This window comes from Pogona vitticeps, chromosome 1 (assembly GCF_051106095.1).
Source record: "Pogona vitticeps strain Pit_001003342236 chromosome 1, PviZW2.1, whole genome shotgun sequence".
Classification (NCBI taxonomy): Eukaryota; Metazoa; Chordata; class Lepidosauria; order Squamata; family Agamidae; genus Pogona; species Pogona vitticeps.
The window spans coordinates 179,460,170-179,486,422 of NC_135783.1; the positions used below are offsets into that span (position 1 = coordinate 179,460,170).

Here is a 26,253-nt window from a genome sequence, read left to right on the forward strand (position 1 = left end):
AAACAAGCAACAAAACAGCCATAAAAATAAAATGCCAGTAACCTTAATATAGATAATATATACAGCAATGTTAAAAACCATAAGGTTCTCAAGAGTTCAAAAAGAGCCTATCACAATAATGTAAAAGATCTCAAAGTTCATTTTAGAAATCTCTGAAACACTTGGAATACACATTTTATTGTAAAACTAAAACATATTTGCATGTGTGCTTTAAAAATAGCTCCTCCCTCTTGTCAAACATCCTTTATTCCCGGGAGGAAAAACAGACATTATTGACCAGAAACTTTTAAGAAAGTTGACACTAAATGTAAGCATGTACAAAATATCCTCTCTTACAGAAAAACTCAAAGTAAATATCCAGATTTTAATAACGTCTTTATAGTCAATAACTGCTGAACAACTGAATCATAAAACTCAAGATTATAAAAAATGTGCAAATACTTATATGTGACAACTGAAATGTGACACATGTTATAGATTTATCATTTTAAAACAGTTTTTATAGCTTAAGTATTACTATTTCATATTACCCTTCCTCTCTGGAGCTCATTAAGAAATGTTTCACTCTGAAACATGTCAGCTGTTTATAAAGAACTATTACATTCATTTCTTTGGGATTATACTTCCTGTTCTCTTCTTTTTCTTGCTGATTTGCTGCTGTTTTGCCCCTTGTTGTCATCCAACTCCAAAAGAAGTTGGCAAAAGCTACTGTCTCATCCCTTCCTAAGATGAGTGAAGGTGTTATGGTTCTAAAACATTATACTTTCTAAATTATTAAATATCTTGCTGGATTGAACTACAAATCATTCAAAAATCTTAGTTTGATCATTGGTACTGCAATTTTTTGACTTACTGCTCTGAAGACTGAACATACAGTACTTTTCAAACTGCTCAAAGCTGGTAATTTTTTTTTAAAAAAAGTGACAACTATGCTACATTATTCATATAGACCATTTGTCTGGGATTGCAGAGAGCCAAACACCATAACTTCTGCAAATTAATTCCAGCAATAAGTACCACATATCAGACCATTAAAATGTTTCTAATTAATAATATTTTTAAATGAAATAGATTACAGTAATCTAATTCTTCAATATATTCTAAGACAAGATTGTCCAGAAAGTAGATCTGCAATGCTTCTGGGTGTACTGGTATGTATGTCCCCCAAATCTCACATAGAAAGACCACCTTTAAGAAACATTCACTTTTGATCACGTATCACCACTCCCTTTTTCTGAATGTCAGGACAATCAAGGTTTGTGCATTTAAACAAAAGCAACTTTATCAACAGTCATGTCAACATTTCTCCTTACATAACAAAATTATGAAATATAAGTGGGATCAGCAATAAGATGAAGCCGTGTAGAATGCTCTTCTCCACTGTTCTAGTCAGTCAATCATGCTGTCCTCTGTGACTCTCCATTCCATTCTCTCAACTCCCAGTCTTACATTCTCTTCACATAGATAGAAGACATAATCCTCTTGTGTAGCTATGCAAAATGGAGGAACTTTGAGACAGAAATTGCCTCAAGTTAAGAAAATACCATATACATTATTAGTTGCATGTCAAGTCACAGAATCCCATATACAACCAATAATGTCTACAATGGCTTTTAGACTTAAATCTATTCAACTCCAAAAGTTAAACCATTTGTGCCAAGATTAACTAGGTAAAAGAATCCAGGCCAGTTATTCAGAGCTATAGATCAAGTTCAATCCTGGCTGGGCCGGCTGGGGATTTAGCAGATTCCCCTCCGCAAAGATTTTTGGTAGTTCTGCAAAACATAGGCCTTAGACTAGTGTGTGGATACTTCTCATCTTATGTTTTGGTAGCTGCATTTTAGCTGCATAAGCACCAACACTTAAATCTGAACGTCAGAAACATATGGATTAATTATTAATAAGAAAAAATGTGAAGGTCTTTGAATCATCTTAAACATTATACTGTAGTATCATTTATTTAAGATCAGATTGTTTCACATTCTATTTTTCCAATAAAACAAATCAGGCTTCCTGTGGCTCTTCCTCACAACTCCCTCCTCTAGACCAAAACCTCTGGGAAGCGAAAAGATGAGTGGTTAAGGACTCTACTACCATAAAATCAGAAGGAAGCTCACAGCCAGAGAGGCAACAGCTGTTTCATTCTACACAGGGAGCATAAACTGTGAAGTTCACCATCCCAGGAATAGGTGAGCTCTTCAGATATGAAATGGCAGTATAAAAGGATGCTGGAGAAAGGGTTTGCACTGTTGTGCAACTTTCCTTCTTATCCACAAATATACTTCCAATTTTGTAACAACATAATAACATACATTAACATAGCAAGATGTGCTAAGTGGCATCCATTTTCATATATAATTGGGGTAGTGAGCTAAGATGAGTACATGGAAGACACCTGAGACTGTAATGGTACATAGGGAAGGAAACCCAGGCAACATTAACTGAAGGAAGATTACGCTTTTAAGAGAGATACCACATTAGCATGTAATTACACAGATGGTCAAGCCAAAACAAAAACAAAATCCAGTCTCATAAAAATTAACTAGATGGAATAGTGCTAAGGATGCAATCAGAGGAAGGAAAGAAGGAGGTACGGCATTTAGGAAAACCTGTTACATTTAAGGAAACCTAATTACTGCAAAAATTGGAGGGAGGGAGTAAAGAAAGACAGTCAGACAGATGGATGAATGTCAATTTATAGACATCTGTAACAGTAATTCACCTTTTAAATAGATGTGTTCCACTGCAGTGTTTTATACCAATAAATCAATTTTTCAAAACTAAGATTCATTCATTTGATGGTTTTTCTGTTCTAGAGTTCAAGTATTGGCATCCATTCTAGCCCTGCAACTTTATGATTTCAATCACTTCCAGTTTTATACTTTCCCCCTAGTTTTAGGGAACCCAAGTGCACTCTGGAAGATACGTTTGTATCCAACATGCTGTCTGATCTAAACTCTATGCTGGAAGAAAGAAGTTCATACAGTATTAAGAAGACAAGACCATGGTCCTTAATAGATGAGTGGCAAGTGAAGGACTGCTTATAAAGGAGCTTATAGGAACTGGAGGGGTACTAGACTGCTGGCCATACAGCGGCCTCTTGATTCAAAGAACTGCTATAATGAAAAAAATAAATAAATGCTAGAACACTGGTTGCTGACACTAAGCTGACATCTGCGTGACAGACCTGAAACTCACCTGTCACTTGCATGGTAGACTTATCTAGCATCCTTCAAAGACGTACCGGGGAGGCACTGACCACATAAAATAATATGGCTAAATAAAATGACTGCATAAAATAAGAGTGTCCAATTATTCAAGATTGGTCGGTTATCTAACCTAGCTACTCATGATTACGGATACATTCATAATACATAAGCATATCACAAGCTTAGAGATTTTTTTTTAAGTAACTTGAATACTGAAGCCTACACTAGATGTTTTTATTAATCACTGCAAGTTCTAGATAAAAATATGAGCACAGCTGAAAGTGCTTGCTAAGTTAAAAGTATGAAGAAACGGCTTCATTTTGATTCTGCACCCCCCTTTAACTTACCTGGTACTACTTTCCTGCTGTACAGATTCTTCAATACCTTTTATTTCTATACCTATAAAGAAAAAAGATACTGGTAAGAAAAACAACTCCCTCAAAAAATTATTCTTGCTTTCCAGCTTTCATTTATTTACTGCCCTGCCATAAATATACTTTTGATTTAGATGTTGATGTTCTGCCTGTATCTTCCCCCACACTTAAGCATACCTTGTGCTGAAGCAGGAGAGGTTTCATCAGCTTGCTTATTCCAGTCAAACATCTAAAAAAACAAAAATAAAATTAATGCAAACAATAATTTGAACATGTGAAAATAACAGTATGCTCAAAAAATACTACCAGCTTCAAAATACTGTACTGCTTCAGAATACTTCAACATTTGCTTTATCTAACCGAGGATGCAATCAGAAGGGGAAATAGCTTGCAATTTGGACTTCTTGTGGCACGGTCTGGCACAAGCTATTTCCCAGCCACCACATGCCATACAGACAGTACTCTAGCCTGATTCCAATCCATGCCCAAGATGAACCTAGGTGTTTCTTTATTTCAGTACAATCTAATCACAAACCCATCAAAGTAATCAGAAATGTTAGTTCTGACCTTGGGGGAATTAGGAAATGTCATGTACAACTGCTTTTAATTGCCGTTTCTGCTTTTGTATTCTAGACTGGCAAACCCAAACCCATATAGAACAAGATTCAATTTGTGTAGCCACAACTTTTACTTAGGAGAGTTGTGTAAATAATATTTATAAGTTGAGATTTTCCCCAAAGATTTCATAGTCTATTTAAAGGCAATAAGAGTTTCTCTAGTGTCAATGGCTACAATTTGTTCTTGCTCTCTGATTCTATAGGTAACATCTTTAGATTAGGAAAAGACGTGGTGTCTGTCTCCATTCTAGGCAGAAGCCAGGCAGAACCAAATTTCATGGTAATGTAAGGACTGCTTTACACTCCCTCATACTTGTCAAATAATGCTGTAAATGAAATTTACTATGCACACTCAGGTGTGTACCCTTCTAGTCAGTCTTTACACCCATATGAAAAGCAACCTTCTCTGCATCTCATGTTGGATGTTGTTTTTAAATAGGACTCACATTTGTCTCCATGCTTCTTGACAGCCTATAAATAAATTTCAAGTTATCTATCTTTGTAGTTCTCAAGAAACACATCAGATATATTTTGGAAACAAAATCTCAACTTGAAACTAAGGGCTAGGCTAGAATGACAAATTGGAATGGGCTAGACTGAGCTAAATAGGGTCAGCTAAGGTTGCATAAAGGTACAGTATGTCGTGCAATCTTTGCATCCACCTACAAGGATCAGGTGGTTTTGGGTAAGGAAAGCATACCACATCTCAAGCTATGCTGTTTAGCATAATCAGGATCCTTTCTCCCTTTAAAAGAAAAGATCCTTTTCTTTTAAAGGGAAAGATTTCTCAAGTCTGTTAAGCAACTGGGTGGCTATCCCCTTGGAGAAACCTCTTGATGATCTTGCCTCTAAAAAATGAAACATTTCTGCTTGGCTCTCCTTTGGAGGGAAAGGTAAACAAAGCTTTCCATTTTTAATGGTTACTAACTGACACAGTGCATCACTCATAGTTTGACAGGGCTTAGAAAAACCTTTTCAAAGAATCACTAGTACAGTGGTGCCTCGCATTATGACGTTAATTCGTTCCAGTGAAATAGCTGTAGAACGAAAACATCGTAAAGTGAAAATAAAAAAGCCATTGAAACACATTAAAACCTGGTTAATGTGTTCCAATCAGCTAAGAACTCACAGTCCAGCAAATATCCTCCATAAGGGTGGCCATTTTCAGGTGCCTATGCAGCGAAAAATGGCTCCTAAACACAGCGGGGAGCCATTTTGAGCACCTGGCGGCCATTTTGAAAACCCGACGATCAGCTGTTTTAATCATTGGGAAGCGAAAATCGGTTCCCAAAACAGGGAACTGATCATCGGGCAGCGAAATTCCCCCATTCAAAACGTCGTTTTGCGATCTTTTGCGATCGCAAAAACCTCGTTGCAATGCGCATTTGCCGTTAAATGGAGTGCCCATCTTGCGAGGCACCACTGTATCTTAGCAACAATTTTTAAAAATGCAAAACATCCTCTCCCCTGCCCTTCAAAGGAGAGCTGAATGGAAGTTTTCCATTTCTCAGGATCTTAAAGATCACTAAGAGGCTTCTCTAAAGGGACAGTCAGCCAGCTGCTTCAATTTAATCCCAATAATTACCATATTTTTCAGTGTATAAGACATCCCCATGTATAAGATACCCCCTTTTTCTAACCCAAAATTTCTTTCTTTGCAAGAAAGTGGAGGGGAAAGGCAGGAATCAAAGTGCTTTGGTTCCTGCTTTCCCTCTCTACTTTCTTGGGAAGAAAGTGCTTTCCCCCTCCGCTTTCTTTGCAAAAAGCTGCTTTCCCCCTCCACTTTTTGCGAGGGGAAAAGCAGCTTTTTGCAAAGAAAGTGGAGGGGGGAAGCACTTTCCACTCAAGAAAATGGAGGGGGAAAGAAGGAATCACTTCAAATTGTTTCAAAACAGTTACATCTTCAGTGAACTCTGATTGCTAGTTTCTAACATGAAAGCAGAAAAGCACTCCTGCCCCAATCAACAATAGAATGGAGAGGAAGCCCCAAATTTAAAGAGCCAATGGGGAGCGAGACCCCTTCCATTTTATATTTCCCAGACCTGTTGTCTGAACTCTTTTCCCCATCCCACAGCTGTACTCTGGTAACTGAAGGAACAGGAGAAGAAAGCTATGGGGGAAAGGATGTTTTAATTCCTCCTCATCTTACATATGTCACCTTTGCTCTTTAAAACATGCCCCACTTTTTATACATGAATGCAGTACAAGAACATGGGTTTAAACAAACAATTGTGCTGCTGTCATGCAGTTTGATCCTTAGTCATTGGCAGCAATACAACCAGATTCTGTGGTAGACGATGTGGAAAAGAATGAGTAACCTTCATATATAACCAGAAAGACATTTACAATACAGAGCAGACACAACTGCTGGTCTGAAAAAATACATAACATATACTCACATTAGGTATAAAAGCCATGCACGTTTTTGAAAGAACACATGGTTTCAGACAGGATGTATTCCACAGCAATAGGCCTATACAACCTGTAATTCACCGTATCAATGGGAGATTACCAATATCATTCTCCTTTCTAATTGCTCCCCAAATCACCAAAGCTTGGGTGATTGTCTAACGGTCTGGAGCAGAAAATGGGCTACACAAGAAAAGGAACCATTCCCTTCATAAGCAAGTAACACCCCTCCCCACCCTGCATATTTTCTCAATGGCTTACCGAAACATGTCCTTCTGCATTTGTGGAGTCACTTGCTTATGAAGAAATAAATCCCTTCTTCCTGCGCAGGCCATTTTATTTTTCAATCTCTTGCAATAGTGGTCTGACAAGAACTTCTGAGTTACAATAATAATAATTTGCAAGTTGTGTAGGATTTCCATTTGGAGTGTTTTAAAACAGAAATGACAAGTGTTTAGGGAACATGTTATCATTCAGGGAAAGAGTTTAATCCATTAGAATGTGATCTGTGAAGTCAAACTTCTCTCTTCATACTATATGGAGAGATTCAGGTTGTCCTACTTGGATATCTGAAAATATATCTGATCTTATAGTCTGGGACTGGTGGTCAACCCTTAATCATAGCCTTCAAGCATTGTACGGCAAGATAGGGAATGGTTTCGTAAGTATGGGGGGGGGGGAGATAGAAGCATTCCTGTTAGGACCTGAGGATGTATTGCAAAATGTCATTGCAACTCCACTTGAATGAGTACATTACTAAATAAGCACGTTGATTATCATTGTACAAGCACCCATCATACAAAACTCTTATGTCCTTGAGACAGCTCTTCAGTGAAAGCATACTGTGTATTTTTCATAATATAAATTACAGGTCTCTAGCACTAGTTTCAGATCCACTTCTTCCTTCACTGTCTTTTTTAGCTCATTGTGCATTTGTTGTGTTACCATCCACCCATGGAAACATCCATTCATGTACTGAAGGAAACTGATGTAACAAAATACTCTTCTCCAATATCATCAGGTAATATAGACAAACTACAGAAACAGCTGGAAACATCTTATGTATGCTTCATGCAAATCAAAATGCCATGCCTATAAATCACTTCATATAACAGCATGCAATCTGTATATAGTTTATCTGACATGAACAACTCATACATGCCCGTTTCTCCATGTGAGGAAACAGCCCCAGTAGTTTCCTGCCAGTGTCTGCAAATGGTGCACACCAAACAATATTGCACCACGGGAACTTGGAAACAGATACTCTGAGATGTTTGCAGGTGCTGATATTTTACTGCCCCTGAAGACCACAGAATAATCTATTGGCCAAAATCCACTGGGCTACTTTAGGGGAAACCATCTCCTCCCCCCCCCCCCCAAAATCATCTTGAAATTCCCACCTCTGCAAGAAACCACCATGTCACGTGAAAGGGTGACCTGGAACCATTCTTCCCCATATGCTGGCTTTCCAACTGAAAAACGCCGTTTCAGCGGTAGCGGGGCGCATCCAGTCACATGAAGACATGGAAGGGACTGAGGTGGAAGTGGCCCTCGAAGGGGAACTGGGCGCCCTTGCACTGCTGAACATCGAGGGCAACTGCGGCATCGGCATCCCAGGGAGAGGCCGGGGAATGAACAGCGCTTGGCAGATGCCCTTTCCCTCCCCACACACACACCAATGCAGCCCCCGCTCGACCCACGCCTGAGAGGCAGGCACAGTGCGCGCCCCAAGAGAGAGAAAGATTTTTGGCAAGGCTGCTCTCGAGCAGAAGCACTAGCCAAAATGGTGGTGGCCCCGGGAGGGAAGGGAGGAATGAATTAAGCCCACGTTCCCTCTGAGGACATCCCCTCCCTCCTTCCTCCACGCCCCACTGGCAACAAAGGCAACCAAGCCGTTGTGAGGAAGGTCGCAAAGGAGCCGTTGGGGGTGGGGGAGGTGGGAAGAGAAGGAAGCAGGCGCGCGCGTTTGTGTATGTGTGTGTGCGTGAGCGCGGGCGAGCAAGAGCGCGCGCTCCACAACCAGCCGGGAGGCCCCGCCCTCCTCTGGGCGCGCGCGCGCGAAAGAGGGCAGCGGCACCCTAGCGGGCATCCTGCGCGCCTCTCCTTGGGTTTTCGTCTACGCTGCCGGCTCCCTTTCGTCGGATTTGCCCACCTTTTTTTTCTGCGTTTCTTTCTTACCTCCATGGCTCTTTTCCCCCCTCCCTCCCCCCTTTTCCACTGCTACTCAAAAGTGTCAAAAGGCACGACGGGGGACTTCCTCTTCCGGGTGAACAGAGAAAGCGACGCTTAGGCCAAAATTCCTAGAGAGGCTTTTTACGCGTCTTGTGGGGCAGGAGCGCGCCTTGCAGAGGGGCGGGAGGGAGGAAGGGGTTGGGTGGGTAGGTAAGTAGGTGGGTAAGTAGGTCAGTGGGAGTGAGTCCGCGGGGGGGGGGGGCGGTGGAGGCCTTGTGGCCACCCTATTGTAGCAGGAGGATGAGGGAGGCAGAGCCGCCTCTGGCCTGGGATCTCTTCCTCCCTTTCCTGGGAGGGTGAGCCTGTTTTTGCTCCCCCTTCATTGAGCCCACGGAGCGGGACCGGACCCCCGAGTTGAAAGAGGGTGGGTGGGGAGGGAGAGCGAGCGAGCCGGAGGAAGCTGCGCCTTCAGGAGGGAGGGCCGCCTCTGCTTGCCGGCGCCTTTCCCTCGGCAAGGTATCTGGGGCGGCGGCCCCTCTCCGACCCCCGTCCTTCCCTCCCTCCCCTGGGCCGCTCACAGGAAGAGAGAGAGGGAGACGGTTTGCCTTCGCGCAGGCCAAGGGGAGCCGCTTCGGGCGGTGGCCAGCAGCTGCCCCCAGGGCTCCTCGAGGGCGAGGGGAGGACAGGAGCCGCGCCTCTGAGCGCTGCCGCGGGGGCCCCGATCCTTGCTGCCCGCCGGGCACTGAGCGAGGAAGAGGAGGCGGGATCCGGTTCTGGAGGGGAGGCCGGGGGGGGGGGCGGCAGAGGCAGGAGCAGCAGCAGCAGCGGCGGCGGCGGCCCGGTGGGGGAATCTGACTCCCTGGCTAAACAGCTGAAACGTTTTTTCTCTTCGGCAGTGCCCTTGACGGAGGCCTTCAGGTGGGCTTGAGAGAGGCTAGCTGGGTGACTGGAGGCAATCGCTGCTGTTCTTGGTGACCGCGGGGTGCAGGCATAAAAAAGCAGCCGCCCGGCCCGGCCGGGATCCCAGAGCTGTGCCCAAGCCCAAAGCAGGCGGGAGGGGCACCGGGAAGGCGAGCTGCGCCTGGAGGTGGGGGGGGGGCTTCCTGGGACCTCCGCCTGAGCGCCCCTTTGGACTTTGCGCAAGGTGCTGCAGGTAGCTGAGAATCAGGCTGTTCTTGTGAAAGGTGTGACTCTCTCTGTGTTAGGTAAAGAGGGACTGGTGGTTTTGACTTTATCCTCAAACCTCATAACTGTGAATTTCATTGTATGGGTATACTGTGTATATACTTACAATGACAATAAATAAATACATACATACATACATACATACATACATACATACATACATACATACATACATACATACATACATACATACATACATACATACATAAAAATAGCTCAGGATTTTTCAGAGCTGAGATATTATGTGTCCATAAATACTAAAACAGAGCTATCATTCTTCAGAAGTAATTACATAGTTTCTGCTTTTTCTAGAATTGTGGCAGATAAATTGGTTTAGGGTTTGTTTTTTAAGCTTCTGAAGGTACCCTATTGAGACCAAAATTTCATATGTGAATGTTTATCACTCAGGCTGTCAGCGGAAAAGTCATCACATAAATATCACATATCTCGGGCATTACATAAAAGATGCACACTTGTATGTCCTCAGTTGTATCAAAGAGTAATGGGATTTCCCTGTTAAGATGGACATATGAAGAGAATATCAGGGAATGTTCTGACTATAGGCTTGTTCAGACAAGGTTTGACTAATTAGGCACTTTTTGATTTTATGTAATGGATACTGTCCCATATTTAATTGCATGTTACTGTTACAATGCACTGCAGTTTTAGCCCGTTTGTTTTTCATAATATCTCAGCTGCCTTGGGTCCTTTTACTGGGAGAAAGGCTCCGTGAACAATAGAATGTTGGCATAAGACTGTGCCCTGCACCATAGCTGGCAGGCAATACCACCCTGTTTTTCTCATCAGTTACCTGCCTGAGTTTCCTGCACAAGAGGGCCTGCTCCTTTCTCATACCCCCACTTTTGCCTCCCTCTTGATCTCCCTCAACTGCAATTTCATTCTCTTTCTCCTTTGTGGAGATAGGTGGTTTTATTTTTCTTAACCTATAATTAAATTTGCAGGTCCCAAGATGTTCCTATACTGCTTTCTGATTATTTTTTTTAAAGGGTGGGAGAAGGAAGCTCAGGAGAACATTCCCACCCTGTGATGTTGCATCTGTACCTCCCCCTCATATGCCCACAGTGACATTGTGCATATCCAGTCACATTGGATTAAAACTAAGAAAAGAGCTCTGCAACTCAGGCGTGTGTTAGACATTTGCAGTTAACCCTGAGTAAGTACATTTTCTCCAGATTATTATGAGGGCATTCCTCCCCCTGCTTCAGTGCTACAAGCCAAGTTAGGGTGCTCATCCATAGTCAGGATTTGTATAGCTGATTGTGTTCTTTTCACTGACCTGGCATTTATCAGCAGCACTTGCAGCCTGGGGGGATGGACTGTCGCTAATCCTTTCCAAGCCATCTAATTTAAGAGTCAATTTGGGGCAATCAGGTTATCTTTCTGTCATGCTTAAATTGGTGTCTCCACACACTGTAATTCCCCTACACCTAGAATACTCATGGTAGCTCTTTGACTCCTTGTTATGTCCTGTTAGGTAACCTCCAGTTTGTGGTGACTCTATAAATGAGTGACTTCCAAAATGTCCTGTCCTCCATAGCCCTGCTCAGGTCTTGTCAACTCAAGCTTGTGGCTTTCTTTAAGGAGTCAGTGCATCTCATCTTTGGTCTTCCTCCTTTCCTGCTACCTTCAATTTTTCCCAGCAAGTCTTTTCCTTCTCATTAAATTTTCCTTCTCATCCAATTCACGGAGTCTCCATGGATTGGAGATTATTTGATGGCATGTAAGAACTTTTAAAATGTGTTTTTAGTATTGATTTTGTTTACTGTTGTAATATATTTGTTTAATTTTTATATTTGTATACTTAATATTTTTAGCTTTAAAATATTGTGTTTTTTTTAATAATGCAAGCCATCTTGAATCCTCCTTAAGGTGAAAAGTAGGGTTAAAATGTTGTATTTAAATAAATCAGTACATACATACTGTTTGGATTGTGTGTGTTCTTGTCCTGTTATCTAATTTTTTTCCATGTTGGACTTTTGGGATGAGTGAGGTTATAAATCTAAGGATGCTAAAATCCAGCACATGCTTATCTGAGAACAAGTACTGTTGAAATGTGTATAACTTCTGAAGGAATTGTACCACAAGTGAGTTAGAAGATATTTCCTGTTTGGACAAGTTGAGTCAGGCTGTTTAGCTTGCAGGTCAGCCAAATGCAATGTTGCCAGAGCTGTAGTTTTGTTATGAATGCATAAGGCTTGGAAAGAACTTGCAACCTGTTACTTTAGAGGCATTAAGAAAAAGCAGGAGACAGAAGAAAAAGCTGTGTGTGTAATATGGTGAACTGTGGTACTGTGTTAGCTGCTGTCTGGAAAGCTACAAGTCATTGGCTGAAATTCTGTAAGGGTCATGGTGATGTTTTTGGAAATAAAAAAAAGGGAGATTAAAAACTCCCTCCTGTTCCATGGTCCCCAACAATTTCCTTATAACAAAAAGGATCCTGCGGAAATCTTTGGACTTTTGCTGGGGGTGGGGAGAAATTGGAAAGGTTTTATTTCTAAAATATCACCGCTGATGACTAGAGATGGGGGCACAGCTGGACTTAATGAGGGTCCCGTCTCTGGGGCCAGACGGTCCACTCATGTGTCCGGCTGCGGCCTTGCTCATCCTTCCAGTCACACCCGGAGTGCCGCTCTCTTTCTGCTCGGCTAGGGAGGCTGCCACCACCACTGGACACGTGAGTGGACGGTCTGGCCCCAGGGGCTAGACCCTTGTTAGGACCCTTGTATGTGGATATTCATATTCGTATACAAATACCCCCATCTCTATTTTTATTTATTTATTTTATTTATTTCATTTATACCCCGCCTATCTAGTCAATTGTGACCACTCTAGGTGGCTTACAACATGGATTTAAAAAAGAAACATATAACAAACCACATCACAAATAATAATTTACATAAATTAAGATAGAATTAAAAAAAAAAATTCCCCAAAGATGGCGAGAAACGGGATATATTATAACAGAAAAAGAAAGTGTTAGGTAGAAAGGGGGAAGGCCTGCCTAAACATCCATGTTTTCAGTTGTTTCTTGAAAATACCCAGCGAGGGAGCTGCGCGAATGTCAGGAGGTAAGTTGTTCCAGAGGCGAGGAGCCACCGCCGAGAAGGCCCGGTTTCTTGTCTTTTCCTTCCGGGCCTCCCTCGGCGTCAGGCTCCTCAGCCTCACCTCCTGACTCGCTCGGGTGACACGGGTAGAACTGGGTGGGAGTAAGCGTTCCGCCAAGTATTGAGGCCCTAAACCGTTTAGGGCTTTAAACGTAAGCGTCAGAACTTTGAAGTCAACGCGGAACCGAATGGGCAGCCAATGCAGCGCGGCCAGAATAGGAGAAATGTGATGGTATCTTCGAGCTCCACTTAGGAGTCTGGCCGCCGCATTCTGCACCACTTGGAGTTTCCGCGTCAGCCTCAAAGGTAGCCCCACGTAGAGCGCGTTACAGTGGTCTAATCTTGAGATTACGAGCGCATGGACCAGGGTGGTGAGCGCCCCCACATCGAGATAGGGTCGCAGCCGGGCTATCCGCCAAAGATGAAAAAAGGCGGTGCGGACCACGGACGCCACCTGAGTCTCCATGGAGAGTGCCGGGTCCAGATGGATCCCCAGACTGCGAACCCCATTCTTTGCGGCAAGAGTCACCCCCCCAAACGAGAGGGAGTCACCCAAGCCGCCAACAGTGGGGGCACCCACCCTCAAGACCTCCGTCTTGTCCGGGTTCAGCCTCAGCCCGTTCTCCTGCATCCATTCCAGTACGGTCCCCAGGCAGCGCTGGAGGGACAGGACGGCATCACCTGCAGTTGGAGTAAAGGAGATGTAGAGCTGGGTGTCATCCGCATACTGATGACACGACGCTCCACATCCCCTGATGACCCCACCCAGCGGCCTCATAAAGATATTAAACAGCATTGGGGAGATAATCGACCCCTGTGGAACCCCACAATTGAGGCTCCACGGGGCCGAGACACTCTCCCCAAGCTGTACTCTCTGGGGACGGTCCTCCAAGAAGGAACGGAGCCAGGCAAGCGCCAGGTCACCAATTCCCAGCTTGGAGAGCCTCCCCAGGAGGATACCGTGGTCGACGGTATCGAAGGCCGCTGAGATGTCGAGAAGGACTAACAGAGAAATTTTTCCCCTGTCAGCCTCCCTCAGTAGGTCATCGTACAGGGCGACCAATGCCGTCTCTGTTCCGTGGCGCGGCCTGAAGCCCGACTGAAATGGATCCAGGGCATCCGTTTCTTCCAAGTGAGCTTGAAGCTGGTCGGCCACCACCCTCTCCACCACCTTGCTCATGAAAGAAACGTTGGCGACGGGCCTATAATTGCCAATTTCGTCCGCCGCCAAACTAGGTTTCTTTCTTATGGGCCTAATGAGTGTTTCCTTGAGGGCAGAAGGAAACCTGCCCTCAAGGAAAGACCCATTTATTATTACAGTGGCCCATTCCGTTGTTATCGGCCTGGCTGCTTTGATTAGCCAGGCCGGGCAAGGGTCAAGGGAGGAGGTGGTGGCACGGCAGCGATCAAGCACCTTGGCCACCGAATCGGGCGTGACAGGCTGAAAGGTGTCAAAAATCACCGGGCAAGACGGAGCGCTGGACATCTCTGCTCGACTCACTGTCGACATAATCTGATGACATAATCAGTCTAATATGACACTGCTATTCAAACAGGATTTCAGCCACTATATACAAGGCATCAAACAACACAAGTCTTGTTGAAACCATGGAAATGCATCTAATAATAAATAATATCTATCAAGTGCATAAAAAATTAAGTTCTGTACAAAATATGCTAATAGTACAATTCTCATATCCGATCACAGGTACACCACATTGAGTCCAGTAGTTCTTACTCCTGGACAGTAAGTATTGGATGACAACCTAAATAATTTAATGGCCTTGCAGTCAAATTTAGAGGGAAGCATCAGCTACTAAAGAAAAAAAGTGGGGCGGGGAGGGAAAACTGCAGTATATAATAAGCAACAAAACAGAGAACAGAAAGGAAAACAGAGAAATCAGAGAGGAAGCACCACTTAAGAGAATGAGTACAGTTCAGTGTAAGTAACATTATCTTAAATTATATGTGCAAAGGAAAAAGTCACCAACAGAGGTAATTTTCGGAGTGGGAAATTGGTTTGCATTTAGAAGAAAAGAGGAAAAGATAAAGTGGGTGTTAAGAGTACAGAGTACCATACTGGAATCCCTGTGGGTGCAAAGAGCTCTTAGAGAAAACGTGAGTGAACTTTCTCATGGCTATAATTTTCAGCCGTTGTTCATATGCACGAAACAGAAATCAACTTCTTAATTTTGACTACAGTTCTAAACCACTTGGCAGGAAGCAAGTGCCATCAAATACAATGGAACATGCTTCAAAGTTAAAGATGCACAGGATTGTGCATTTAAAATCTTGTGTTTAGAAGGACCTTTGAGCAAGTGACAAAGGGGCAGAGCACAAATCTCAGCTTCTCCAGCCTTCCATGGTGCAGCTGAAAAGAATTAGGACCTTCTATGGTGTTGGCACAGAAGGAGCAGGCGTCCTAGAGTAGGTCCCCTCTTTCCCCTTAAATGTATCAAGTGCTCTGGAGCTACTTCCTACAACCTAGACGAGTGATGGAAATGTCAGAGGCCATGAGAGAGAATCTGACCATTCTGTCTTGGATGCCTAAACTTGATGGCAGAAAAATGTACATGTGAAAAAACAATCTGGTGGTATGAAGGGCTGGAAGCCACTAAGCTTTCTTTTCTTCCTAACCTAAAATACTGTACAGTAACCTGAAAACGTGCAGATTCTTTCTGGACTACAGATGCTCGTGCAACTGAAACACCAGTCTTGTTGGTTAGTATTCTGTTGTGGCTTATAGAAGTAACAGCTGAAAGCAAGGGTTGGGGGGGGTTTAAAGGATGAAAAGACTTCTGCAGTGGTGTATGAAATATGGATTGGTTAGTTGTATTTGTCTTCATTCCACCCTTCCCCTAAGAGCCATGTTTCTGTCACACAACTACCTCGTGCAGCCAGTCTGGCGGAGAAGACTGTTCAGCTAACATTCATATTTGTGAGGAGTTTGAAGCTGCCTTTCCATTCACCGGGCCCAGTGCTAGCAAATGTGCCACAGTGATTCTCAGAAACAGAGGCCAGCTGTTCCCCTTTCTGGAGAGGTCTGATTTGGCCATGGTGACACGTGCCCTAGTTATATCTTGGCTGGATTACTGTAACATGCCCTATGTGGGTCTGCCTCTGGAAAGTATTTGGATATTTCAGTGAGTCCAAAACGCTGCAGCCAGATTGCTACCTGGGGCTGGTTACGGGGAACATATACCCCCACCCCTGTTACAAACAGCTCTACTGGCTGCTGATCTGTTTCTGAGCGCAATCCAAAGTGCCGGTTCTAACCTATAAAGCCCTAAATAGCTTTGTTCCATACTATCTCATGGACTGCTTCTCTATGAGACTCCCTCTCACCAGGGGAGGTCTTTCACACCCACCACCCTCACAGGAGTGCTTGGTGGGGACATGGCAGAGGGACATCTCTCTTGCTGCTCCCAGACTCTGGAACTCCCTCCTACAGAAAGCCTGCTTGAGTAGAAAGGTATCCACCAAATTGCTCTCTTACCTAAACACTGGAGGCATGGAACTATCTCAGGGCTGTAAGCTCCCATATAACTTAAACTCGAAGCCTGTCGTCTAGATCCACAGTTTCAAAGTTCTTTGAATCTATTTTGCATTAAAAGATAAGTGGTACAGACTGAGGGCAGAGTCACAGGTTACATCACGTTACAATTATACTGGTGTCACATCCTGCAGCCCTCCCACTGATGCGAAAGCACAGCCCTTCAGATGTTCTTGGACTGCAACTCCCATCAGCCCTACCTAATATAGTGATGAGGAATGCTGGGATTCATAGTCCAAAGACACCTGGTGGTGCAGTGGTTAGACTGCAGTGCTGCAGCTAAGACTCTGTTCACAACCTGAGTTTGGTCCCTGCAGGCTCAGCCAGCTCAATATTGACTCAGCCTTTCAAGGTTGGTAAATTGAATCACTGGCTTGCTTGGGGGTTAGGGGCTGCAATGTATAGCCTGCACAATAAAATTTTAAACTGCCCAGAGAGTGCTTTAAGTGTCATGGGGGTGCATACAAACTGCACACTCTTTGCTTTACCACTGCTCTAGTTGCTGTCATAGATTAAGCTGTTGCTACAGTACAGTATGCACATTTACAATACCTTGCTGCAGCTGCAGCGAGTGTATATTTGGAAAGTACCTTTCTCAACAGAAAAAGGTGAAAGCTTGGGAAGCAAGTCAGCAGGCAGATATAGGGAACTGTAAAAACTATGATCCAGCCAGAAAGAAGCATCTCTCATTTTTGTTGATTTTAATGGGAGATGTTTAAGGAAACACTTATTTCTACCATCGACATTGTCAGTGGGACTTAGAGAAGTGTATGTTGGGATTGTGTCATAAATATGTAGCAAATATGTAGAACCAAAAGGAGAAGAAAGATGTTACTGCATTTCTATACTGCCTTTCCAGTTTTCAAAAAAAAGCCTGTCAAGGTGGATTACAAAATAATTTAAAACAAATAGTTGTAGGTGGATACTTGCTATAGAAAGACAGAATTAACATGGGTGAGCATTTAGAAAGTGAAATATGTCTAAATAAACAGACCTGGGAGTCCTTGGCTTTGCAGAATGGGCACTAACATATTTTTATTTTCAAAATATTATCATAGAATGTTGGCCTGCAACTGATAACCTGCTTTCCCTGTATCTTGGGAGTGTGGTTTTCTTCATGGTTGATTGGTCTATAATATTCCGTAGCTTGTAAGGATACTAGCAGATGTTCCAAGACTTTTTAAATAGCTTCCAGCTGAGTTAATACTTTCTGTTTGAAGTCTGCTCCTTCAAAGTCACAATTATCAATAAATTATCACCATTCCTCCTTGTATCCAGTCTACTTTGGTCACAGCATGGCACCATAATGAAAGGAAACTCACACTGTGCCATTCTGTGCTTTATCCATTTAGAGGTAAGTAAATTTCAGGCTGCAGGGCTTGCACATTAATAATTTAACATACATAAGATACTTATGGACAGAAAGCAGCAGTGATTTGAAATGACTTTAGTGAAAGTGAAGGAAGAAAAGAAGAAAGTGCCAGAGCAGGACTACAGTTGAACATGAAGAAGACAAAAATAATGACTACGGAAGACTACACAACTTTGGCACTGATAATTAAGAAATCAAAATAGTGAAAGATTTTGTATACCTTGGTTCAGTCATAAGTCCAAATGGAGACTGCAGCCAAGAAATCAGAAAGCTTGGAAGGGCAGCAACAAAGGAACTAGAAAAGATCATCAAAGGTAAGGATGTATCATTGGAGAGCAAGACCAAGATCGTCCACACTCTTCATTTCCGATCGCCATGTATGGGTGTGAAAGCTGGTAAGAAAAAAAAATTGATTCCGTTGAAATGTTGTGCTGGAGGAGTTTTTCAGTCACCAGAAAAATGAATAAGTGGATCCTCGTTTCGTTTAGTTGTTTAGTCGTGTGCAACTCTTCGTGACCCCATGGACCAGAGCACGCCAGGCCCTCCTGTCTTCCACTTCCTCCCAGAGTTGGTTCAGATTCATGTTGGTTGCTTCGGTGACACTGTCCAACCATCTCATCCTCTGTCATCCCCTTCTCCTCTTGCCTTCACATTTTCCCAACATTAAGCTCTTTTCCAGGGAGTCCTCTCTTCTCATGAGATGGCCAAAGTATTGGAGCCTCAACTTCAGGATCTGTCCTTCCAGTGAGCACTCAGGGTTGATTTTCTTTAGAATTGATAGGTTTGTTCTCCTTGCAGTCCAGGGGATTCTCAAGAGCCTCCTCCAGCACCACAATTCAAAGGCATCCATTCTTCGGCGGTCAGCTTTCTTTACGGTCCAGCTCTCACTTCCATACATCACTACAGGAAAAACCATAGCTTTGACTATTCGGACTTTTGTTGGCAAGGTGATATCTCTGCTTTTTAAGATGCTGTCAAGGTTTGTCATCGCTTTCCTCCCAAGAAGCAGGCGTCTTTTAATTTCGTGACTGCTGTCTCCATCTGCAGTGATTATGGAGCCCAAGAAAGTAAAATCTGTCACTGCCTCCATATCTTCCCCTTCTATTTGCCAGGACGTGATGGAGCCAGTGGCCATGATCTTAGTTTTTTTGATGTTGAGTTTCAGACCTTTTTTGCACTCTCCTCTTTCACCCTCATTACAAGGTTCTTTAGTTCCTCCTCACTTTCTGCCATCAGAGTGGTATCATCTGCATATCAGAGATTGTTGATATTTCTTCCGGCAATCTTAATTCCAGTTTGGGATTCCTCCAGTCCAGCCTTCCGCATGATGTATTCTGCATATAAATTAAATAAGCTGGGGGACAATATACAGCCTTGTCGTACTCCTTTCCCACATCAAACTTGAACTACCTCTGGAGGCAAAAATGATGAAACTGAGGCTGTAACCTTTTGGGCATGTAATGTGAAGACGGGGTTCTTCGGAAAAGACAGTAATGCTGGGAAAAAGTGAAGGCCTCAGGAAGACCAAATATGAAATGGATCAACTCCCTAAAAGCAGCCACAGGCTAGAGTTTGCAAGAGCTCAGCAGGGCTGTTGAGGACAGAATATTTTGAAGATCTCTCATTTGTAGAGTTGCTGTAAGTCAGAGTAGACTTGATGGCACATAACAACAACAACAGTGACAAAGTTCAGGCAGCAGGACCAGTATTGCAATTAAGTTTTACTAATGGCACAACTATCCTTTTTTAAATTTCCTTATTAAAAGACACTGGCTTTCTTTTTGTATCACAAACACCAGACTTTTTTTTTCTAGAAGCAGAAGTATACAATTGATTTGTACCTTCCTTCTACAACTAATCTCAAAATGGCCTTGTGAAATTCCCCAAGTTTGAAAGCAACAAAAGAGAGGAGATTACTGTACATTGCTGAGTAATCTAGGAGAGTGGAGAGTTTCTCTAGCAATTTGGCCGCCGGAGGGGGGGAGGGAGGGTAATAGCGTGAGTAGAACTTCTTCCTTTGTTCCCGTTTTTTGATGCTGTGGCTGCTCATTTGCTGTTCTTTTGCATCTATCACAATGTCTTAGCTTAGCATTGTTCAGAGGGGGCATGGCTGCCGTCAGCAAAAAAATGGCACAGAATATTCAGAGAACTGATGCAGTTTGGCTCAGCTTTAATTGCTTTCTTTTGCCTTTGCAAGAAATAAAGCTAGAGCTCAGCTTATCTTTTTTGACACCGGCGGCTGCAGGTTTTATGGTCAGAAGAGGCATGGGTTTTCAGGTTCATGTCACAGAGAGGCAATACATCTCAGAAGAGTGTCTTGTTCCTGTCAGCCGAGCTTCCCAGATCTGGGACACAGAATGAAGAAGAGCCTGCGGAAGGAGCAATACAGAACGCTGGGTCTAGGCAATTTCAGGAGCCTGCACCCATATCAGCATCTTCTAATGAAGCAGGGAGATCATCATTTTGCTGACTCTGAGGTGCAGCAGCAATTTCTGCATCCCCCCCCCCCCAAGCCAAGGTACATAGTATCCAGTGCCATTGGAGTCTGCCTGGGAGGCATCTGAAGCAGAAAACGTCCTCAGACTTGGCCAAGTACAATCGGGATAAATCAAGTGACAATATTTTGCCCTTTCACGCCCTCCAGAATCTGGTGCCTGGATGTCTGTTTCATCCTCCCTTACTGCCAGGCAACCCCCCTGTGTCCATCTTCCCAGCCTCTAGGGATAGAGTATGTCATCCAAATGTGTGGATTTTTCATTATCTAACCGATTTTTCCCCATCTGCCAACTGTCATTTATGATAGGAGCCACACCCCTGTGGTTGTTCCAAAAAATTGTTCACAATATTGCTATTTATTTATTTTTAGAGGCCAAGTGAAAACACTTCTGGTGTTCTTAAAGCTGTTCCTAAGACACCAAAGAGCAATGAAGTTGAGAAATGTTGTTAAAAACTAGACTTTTAATCTCACAGAGCTCAGGAGGTTGCACAAGTGGCGGCTGGGGAGAATGACCACACAGGCGAGATCTCCACCTGGTGTGTTTTGGCCTGTTGCCCTTTACTGTACCTCAGCGTAATATGCAGCCTTACAGCATCCCAGAGCTTGTTATGCATAAACAGCTCGAGACATCTGTTTAAAACACTGATTTGTGAACAGATGCTGGGTCTTTAAATGCCAAGAAATAGATGTTTTGGACAAAATATGCTCCTGGACTAATACATGGTATCTCAAGCAGATGTGTAAAAATGGCTAGATGTTTTGCATTGTCGTCCTCTATATGTAAGAAATAGCCGTGTCTATTTGTCCTGCATATCCACAAACTGCTGGCCTAATTCTTTTTTTTTTATCCCCACAGTGAAACAGCAACACCCCCTCCAAAATCATTGTGCATTGCAACCAAAGATGGCTTAAGTTATTCTGTCACCTAAAACACAACATCCCACGACTGCCTCTCCTGGGGAAACAAAAATAGTTGTAAACAAATAACTGCTACCCATGCATTAAACTCCTCTCCCGCCCCCGCCTCCGCCCCCCCAAACTTGCCTGAAGCTTTTCCAATTTTTCCAAGTTCTGCTTGAAGTTAACCAGTGTATATTAGTGGTTAGAATATCATGGTGCTATTGCAAGTCAGAGAGAGGGATTCAAATCTCTATGCCATTCACTACATTGAGATCCAGAGACTGACCCCCCCCCAACCTACCACACGTGTATCTTCCTTTCAGTTCCTTAAAAGGAAACATGTCATAGAGCCAAATCAGCCAGTTCAACGAGATAGCTGAAAGTGGCATGGATTCCACCGGGTTCCTTTTATAGTTTTTACAGCCTCACATGCTGCCTGGAGAATTTGTGTTTGGGCAGACCTTTATGGGCTGGGGTAAGTGTCAATTTATCCAGCACTAACCCATCATTCTGTCCCTACGTCTGACTTCAAAGAGAACCTCACCTCTCTGCTAAGTGCCTTTCTCCCTCTCCTTTGTCTGTTGGAAGCAGTGAGTCTGTTGATGTCTGTTGCTGAAAGCAGTCATGTTTGTCAGTTTGTTGTTCATTTGTAAGTAATGAAACTTTTTTATTCTATCTCTTTCAAATATCTCAGAGTGAGTTATTGAGACTGTAAGTGCCAGTTGATGAGGAAAAAAAGAGAGGGAGGACTAATCTCAGGAACTTGGAGCTATTCTGCTCCGTGAATCCCTCCACTTCTGCTACTCAGCTAGAGGAATTCAAAAATTCAAAACTCTTAACATTTTTTCCAAAAGTAAATTACCGTACTGAATTTTAGCTAATTCAACTACACCTGTAGCTCGATGCATTGGGAAACTGCCTATACTGTATAGAGAATACACCAGACTAAGTGGATTTGAATTAGGTAAACGCCAATAATTTAAGTTTAGGGGAAAAATAATCTCCAAGATGCACCACCTGTAGTATCCATGCCAAGTGGCCTTTACTGGGAGATTTGGTTCTTCACTAGGCCTGTGGCAACTCTTACATGCTGCATCCTACTGCAGGACTCAGAACAAAAAAAACATCCAAGGCGAAAGAAAGTTAATTTCTGCTGCTGAGTAATGCATGGGCAGCGGAGTAGAATAAATAAAAGGAGTCACTGAATGAGCACCCTTGGAGGGAGGGAGGAAAAGGGCCATTAGCAAGAAGCAGGGAGTGATAGAACAAGAAAGAAAAGGAACAAGGAAAGGAAATTAAGGGTGTTTTTTGGTGAAACCTACATCTTCTTTCAGCCACAGTCTCATTGCAATGATGATAAATTTGAGCACTGTACCATTTAGTTATCAAAAAGTATTTGTTTCTAACTAAATCTCAGGTCAGAATACAGTGTATAAAACAAAGCCACAATCTACAGGACATCAGAGTTGAGATAAATATCCTGGTGATGCTGAATGAAAGAAGAATGAAAGTACAAGCTGGGCTTTTTGGGGAAGGGATTCCAGCTGGAGGTCTCTTCCATGAGGAAAGCTCAACTTAACTCGCAGGTGTCCCCGCTTCCCTTCCCGGCAGCTACTCCATTCAGTAGAGACAGGCAGCCATCAGCAGCCTTTTCTGAGTGCTCAAAGAGCTAGTCTGGGTAGGCATGAAGAAACTGAGGAAGTGGGGAATAAGGAATATCGACTTTAGTTCCTGGTAGTTTTGATGCATCTTTTGTGAGTGCCTGGAAAGCTGGCCAACGACACAGAGGTCAGTAGGTGCCAAGAACAAAAGGACAATTCATACCTTCAGTTTATCTCCTGTTAATGAACTGTTCAGAGAAAGGACTGAGGGGGGAAACTGACGTTTCCATGTTTATATTTTAACAAAAGGCATATCAGAGCAGCCCCCAAAGGAATCAAATGCTTTTACTGTAACTCTTGACTTGAAAAAATCTAGTCCACTTCCTTCCCCTGGAGTTAATGGAGATTGCAACTGTGAGAAAGGAACAAGATGCTTTTATTTTGAATGAACTTGAAAGGGGATTAAGATGTTGTTGACAGGTGTACAGTAACTTATTTATTTATGTAAAAGGGATTAGAAAAACTGTAGTTAGTTTAGCTTGCCTCTAAGAAGGGGGCTTTTGCTCTCTTGCTATTCCACAAAGACGTACTGTACTAGGAAAGGTTGCACTCTGTATGCGTCCCAGATCCAAGCGACCTTTTTTACTAAAGTATGAGTATTAGGTTGATAAGTTTAGCCTTTGTTGTTTTCTGGTGTGAATATCTTAAATTGCACGGGACTGTATTTTTCTACAGGTATCTTCTAAAATGTTTGAGTAACATTTTGGAACTTTTGTCCTCTTAATCTCACCCCCTCCATTCTTTAAAAAAATATTTCAATCAGCTGAGAGGATTTGTATTACAAAAAAAAAATCAGACCTTGCCTTGACCAAGCTACCAGGATTTTGATGTCTGTGAGTGGGTATAGTGGCAGGTCCCTACTTTGCACATGTTTTTAGGTGCCTGCCTAACCCTGTGGATTTTTCACACTTCCTAAGACACTACCAGAATGGAATGTTTGGGAGTAATACGGTCTCCATTGGGCTCCATCATCTCCTCTCCAGTTAGCCCTGGGCTCGCTCACTCAGAACAAGAACGGTAGCATGGCAGAGTGGCTATACAAGGGGGCCTAGATTAGTACCATCACAGTAGGTTATTTATTTGTGTGAGTGATTCTGGATTTTAGGTTCCCAAAACATTGTTGGAGCCCATCAGCATATAGCTAGAGAGCAGAGATGTTGTCAGTTGTAGTCCCCTGACATCTGGGGAGCTGTGAGGGTTCGTTGGGAAGGGCTGTTTTCTCCCCAATAAATGGACGAGGCAGTGGAGGTAAATCAAAAGGTTCTGTGTTTATTTCCGCATCAACACCAACCGGATTTCCCCCTACGAAGGGGTTCAGGGATTCTTGTAAAACATGACTTGGTTTTAACGGTGTCCATAAACTATTTACAAATGGGTTTGTCGTCTCTGGGTTCCAGGGACCTGTAGTAGGTGGCACAGATCCCAGCCCAGGGTCCAAAGCTTCCTCTAAAGAAATTAAAGGTAATGTCTCGTCATCGCCGCTCCAGCCATCCCAGGAGGATCCCTCTCCTCCATCAGTACCCCAGGGGCTGGGTAACCCCCCAGTTTCCTCAGCTCGGCGATATGCCATTGTTTCTTTCTTTCCAGTTCCCGGGCAACGGCTTCTCTTTCCTCGCGGAGCTTTCTCCTCCACTCCTTAGCCTCCGTTTCCCCCCAATAAGAGGGTCTGGGTTTCAGTCCCAACTGTTGGCGCTTCTCCGCTTCCTCATGAGGAACCCGGACCTGTTCCCACTTATGGGTCCAGGGGTCCTCCATCCACACCCATTCCCAACCACCCGGGATATCCCTCGGTTTTCCCCTTATATCTCCTACCCCAGCCTCAATCTCCTCCCCTCGGTTTCCCGCCCGAACTCGTCCCGGTTCCCGGGTGATTTTTAACTCTTTCAAGACCTCCTCCAAGTCATGGGTGTCTACCCCCTTATTCAGGGTAAGGGATCCGACGCTTTCCTTCCCCCAATCAGGGGTCTCCACACCTTTCTCTTCCCGTCGCGGTGGGGATGGCGGGGGAGATGTCTGTGTGTGATGGGTGCTCTTCGGGAGCGACGGCACTCCTATCATGGCCTCCATCTTGGGAGCCTCACAGGAGCCACATTTAAACTCTGCAGAGTTTCGCACGTCCTAGGTGACACATTAGTTCCAGAAAATAATGAATTGCAGTGCACTCATACAATCACAGGTTGGGAGTGGACGAGTTCAATGACCCACATTGTCTCTGTCAGATGTTTCACATTACATGACATTAGACAGAGCCAACGATGGTGTCACCAAAATAATCCCTGAAACAACCATATAATGGGTGGTAACATTGCTCATAAGCATTTTTCCTTTTCCTTGGGATGCTGACCTGAATGAAGCTCCAGGTTTTTTTTTTGTTTTTTTTTTTTTTTGGTGTGGCTATAGAGAGGAAATTGGTAGTTTCCCCACAGCAAATGGAAGAGTATTGTGTTTACTTTACAGAGTATAAATCAGGACAGAGTTATGAAAATAGCAGAGATTTAATGTTCTACTAGCAGTCGGCAGCAAGAAGCCACTCTTTCTCCCTGGTAAGCCTATATTAAAATTTAATGTAAATTTAGCACATGATTTAAATATTAATCTGATGCATGTTTATTCTGAACTGTGCTCCACTCCGGGCAGTGGGATGGGCTCCCTAAGAAGGACTTTCAGTAAAGCTACGAACTTGTGCAGGTCCAGCCTGAGACATTTTTCTGCTGGAGGCCAATGAAAAGATGGTGATTGTTCCCTTCCCATTCCATGTAAAGAGGTTAGCTGGACGGGCAGTTACTTCATTGCTGGGATATGATCTTCACCAGTAAGCTAGTTTAGGTGCCCAGAGAGAGTTCTGCCCTCTTTCAAAATGGAACAGCCAATGAGTTGAAGAGGAACTGCTGGGAGGTTTTCACTGCCGTCCCATACTTGGCATCTGCCAAGTATGGCATCTGGAAAGAGGTGCTTGTGCAGTTTTCTTGATTCCTCCTTGAGGAGGAATCATATACTGTATCTTGATGGGGAAGGGAAGGAATTTGGTGCTTTGCCTCAGGTAGCAGAATATCTTAGACCAACATATACAATACTGTACTGGAAAACGTACGATCCATATATGTGTGTGTTTTGTGCAAACAGATGATTTATTGTGTGACTAGATGGTTTTTGAAAATGTAGGAAGTGGCTTTCTGGCA

General features: G+C 43.5%; 2 protein-coding genes across 15 annotated transcripts in view; one reads left to right on the forward strand and one right to left on the reverse strand.

The window, feature by feature from the left end:
• ZDBF2 (zinc finger DBF-type containing 2) overlaps window positions 1-8,875 on the reverse strand; it is a 29,308-nt gene extending 20,433 nt beyond the window's left edge. For 5 of the 8 annotated variants that reach the window (XR_013538173.1, XM_020780741.3, XM_078379566.1 and 2 more), the window contains exons 1-3: window positions 8,788-8,839; window positions 3,761-3,812; window positions 3,557-3,608 (exon numbers count right to left, since the gene is read on the reverse strand). Coding sequence is in view for 6 of the 8 variants with exons in the window: in XM_020780741.3 (XP_020636400.3) it covers window positions 3,557-3,608; window positions 3,761-3,812; window positions 8,788-8,793 (110 nt within the window). In the remaining 2 variants the exon portion in view is untranslated. Of the gene's footprint in view, window positions 1-3,556; window positions 3,609-3,760; window positions 3,813-8,761 lie in introns of all 8 variants that reach the window. The other 3 variants (XR_013538174.1, XM_020780742.3, XM_078379569.1) reach the window with 1 other exon arrangement.
• A 2,138-nt stretch (window positions 8,876-11,013) lies between these two features.
• Window positions 11,014-26,253, forward strand: part of CMKLR2 (chemerin chemokine-like receptor 2) — a 43,176-nt gene continuing 27,936 nt past the window's right edge. For 2 of the 7 annotated variants that reach the window (XM_078379605.1, XM_020780752.3), the window contains exon 1: window positions 25,385-25,617. The gene's annotated coding sequence lies outside the window, so the exon portion shown is untranslated. Of the gene's footprint in view, window positions 11,141-21,802; window positions 21,889-23,116; window positions 23,202-25,384; window positions 25,618-26,253 lie in introns of those variants that run through there. The other 5 variants (XM_072978376.2, XM_078379588.1, XM_020780751.3 and 2 more) reach the window with 5 other exon arrangements.